At 65.1% G+C, this 1781-nt stretch overlaps 1 protein-coding gene across 1 annotated transcript; it reads right to left on the bottom strand.

The window, feature by feature from the left end:
• Positions 1-882: 882 nt before the first annotated feature.
• AURANDRAFT_14748 (hypothetical protein) lies at positions 883-1284 on the bottom strand (the record flags this gene model as incomplete). Its single annotated transcript, XM_009044201.1, has 1 exon — positions 883-1284. A coding segment is annotated over one exon (402 nt), but the record flags the coding sequence as incomplete, so codon positions are not given.
• Between the last annotated feature and the right edge of the window lie 497 nt (positions 1285-1781).

Raw genomic sequence — 1781 nt, 5'->3', positions numbered from 1 at the left:
GACCGCCTCGAGTCCGATCTTGTCGTCGCACGATCGGCAGACCCTCCGGCAGCAACAGACGAGAAGCGCACCCGCAGTATTCACGTCCCACTCCTCGAGACAGATCGGGCACCGCGAGCCGTACCGCGCCGAGAGCGGCTCCCGCTCCGGGTTCGCCTCGCGTCGCACGCGGGCCGCCTCGTGTTCCGCCGCGATGCGCGCGCGGATCTCGTCGGCGTGCGACCGCGGCGCGGGGCCGTAGAACACCTCGCGCGGTGGCGACGGCGGGGGCGTCGGCGCCTCGGCGCGCGCCGCCTCCGCGGCCTGGATCTTCTTGCACACCTTCCGGTGGCCCCGGTCGCGCCAGTCGATGCGTTGGCAGGCCGTCGAACAGTAGGCCGTCGTGCCGCACCCTCGGCAGGCCTTGGCCTTGTCGGCGCCGCAGATCGTGCAGGTCTGGAGAGTGTCGAGTTTTTTGCCCCTCGCTCGGGCCATGCGATTCTCATACTCCAACTTCTTCTCCTGCCACGACATGACTTCGCGCGCGTCGCGAGCTCGTACGTCGTCCTCGTCGGACCTCAACAAGTCTCAGCAGGCAAAATCGCTCAAAATCTTAGCCCAGGCCTGAGCCCACGCCTAGAGCATCGCGTTCATGTCGTTCTCCATGCCCCCCTCGGCGGCGTCCTCGTCCTTTCGCCAGGCGGGCGTCGCGTTCAAGAAACGCCAGGCACCAGACCGCGAAGGTCGGCGCGGGGAGGAACGCGGCGACGACGACGCCAGGGCCAAGCGCGACTCGCCCGCGCGCAAGAGCAGCATGTCGGGCTCGGGCGACGACGCGGCGTAAATATTTTTAGGCTATACTCGCGCGTCGAGGGCCGCGAGGGCCGTTATAGCTTCTTTGCGGCCCTTGGCAGCGGCGCGCTCGAACCAGTACCTGGCTTTGCCGAGGTCGACTTCCGTGCCTTTTCCGAGCGTGTAACAGCAGCCAAGGTTGTGCTCTGCACGTGTATAACCTTGATCCGCCGAGAGCGCGTAGTACGGGAACGCTTCTTCATACTTCTCCTCAGAATCAAGTAAAAACGCCAAATTGCATTGCGCGTCTGGGTGGCCCCGGTCTGCTGCCGCGCGATAGAGCCGCTCCGCCTTCTTCTTGTCCAGCTTGACGCCTTCCCCATGCTCGTACATTCTCCCAAGAGATACCATCGACCGCACATCTCCGAGCTCCACAGCACGCCGGTAGATCTTCGCGGTTTTCTTATCGGATTTCACGAGGCCCAACAGACCGTGGCGGTACGCATTTCCCAAAAACGTAATCGCTTCCGGCACCTCGTTCTCCACATGGCGGCGAAGACGCGCGAGCTGCTCCGCGTTATCTTCCGGGTACGGTAATCGACAGAGAGCACACGCCTCGAATCCGATCTTGTCCTCGCACGATCGGCAGACCGTTCGGCAGCAACAGCAACGAAACACGCCCAGAGTATTCACGTCCCACTCCTCGAAGCAGATCGGGCATCGCGACCCAAACCGCGCCGACGCCGGCTCCCGCTCCGGGTTCGCCTCCCGCAGGGCACGAGCGGCCTCGTGTTCCGCCGCGATGCGCGCGCGGACCTCGTCGGCGTGCGACCGCGGCGCGGGGCCGTAGAACACCTCGCGCGGCGGCGACGGCGCGCGCGTCGGCGCTTCCGCCGCGCGCTTCCGGATCTTCTTGCACGCCTTCCGGTGGCCCCGCTCGCGCCAGTCGATCCGTTGGCATTCAGTCGAACAATACTGTGAGTTCCGCACGGGCATTTCAGCAAAGTTCT

This window comes from Aureococcus anophagefferens (genome assembly GCF_000186865.1).
Source record: "Aureococcus anophagefferens unplaced genomic scaffold AURANscaffold_182, whole genome shotgun sequence".
Lineage (NCBI taxonomy): Eukaryota > Pelagophyceae > Pelagomonadales > Pelagomonadaceae > Aureococcus > Aureococcus anophagefferens.
Note: the sequence above shows the minus strand (reverse complement) of the source record. Positions and strands in the feature narration are given on the sequence as shown.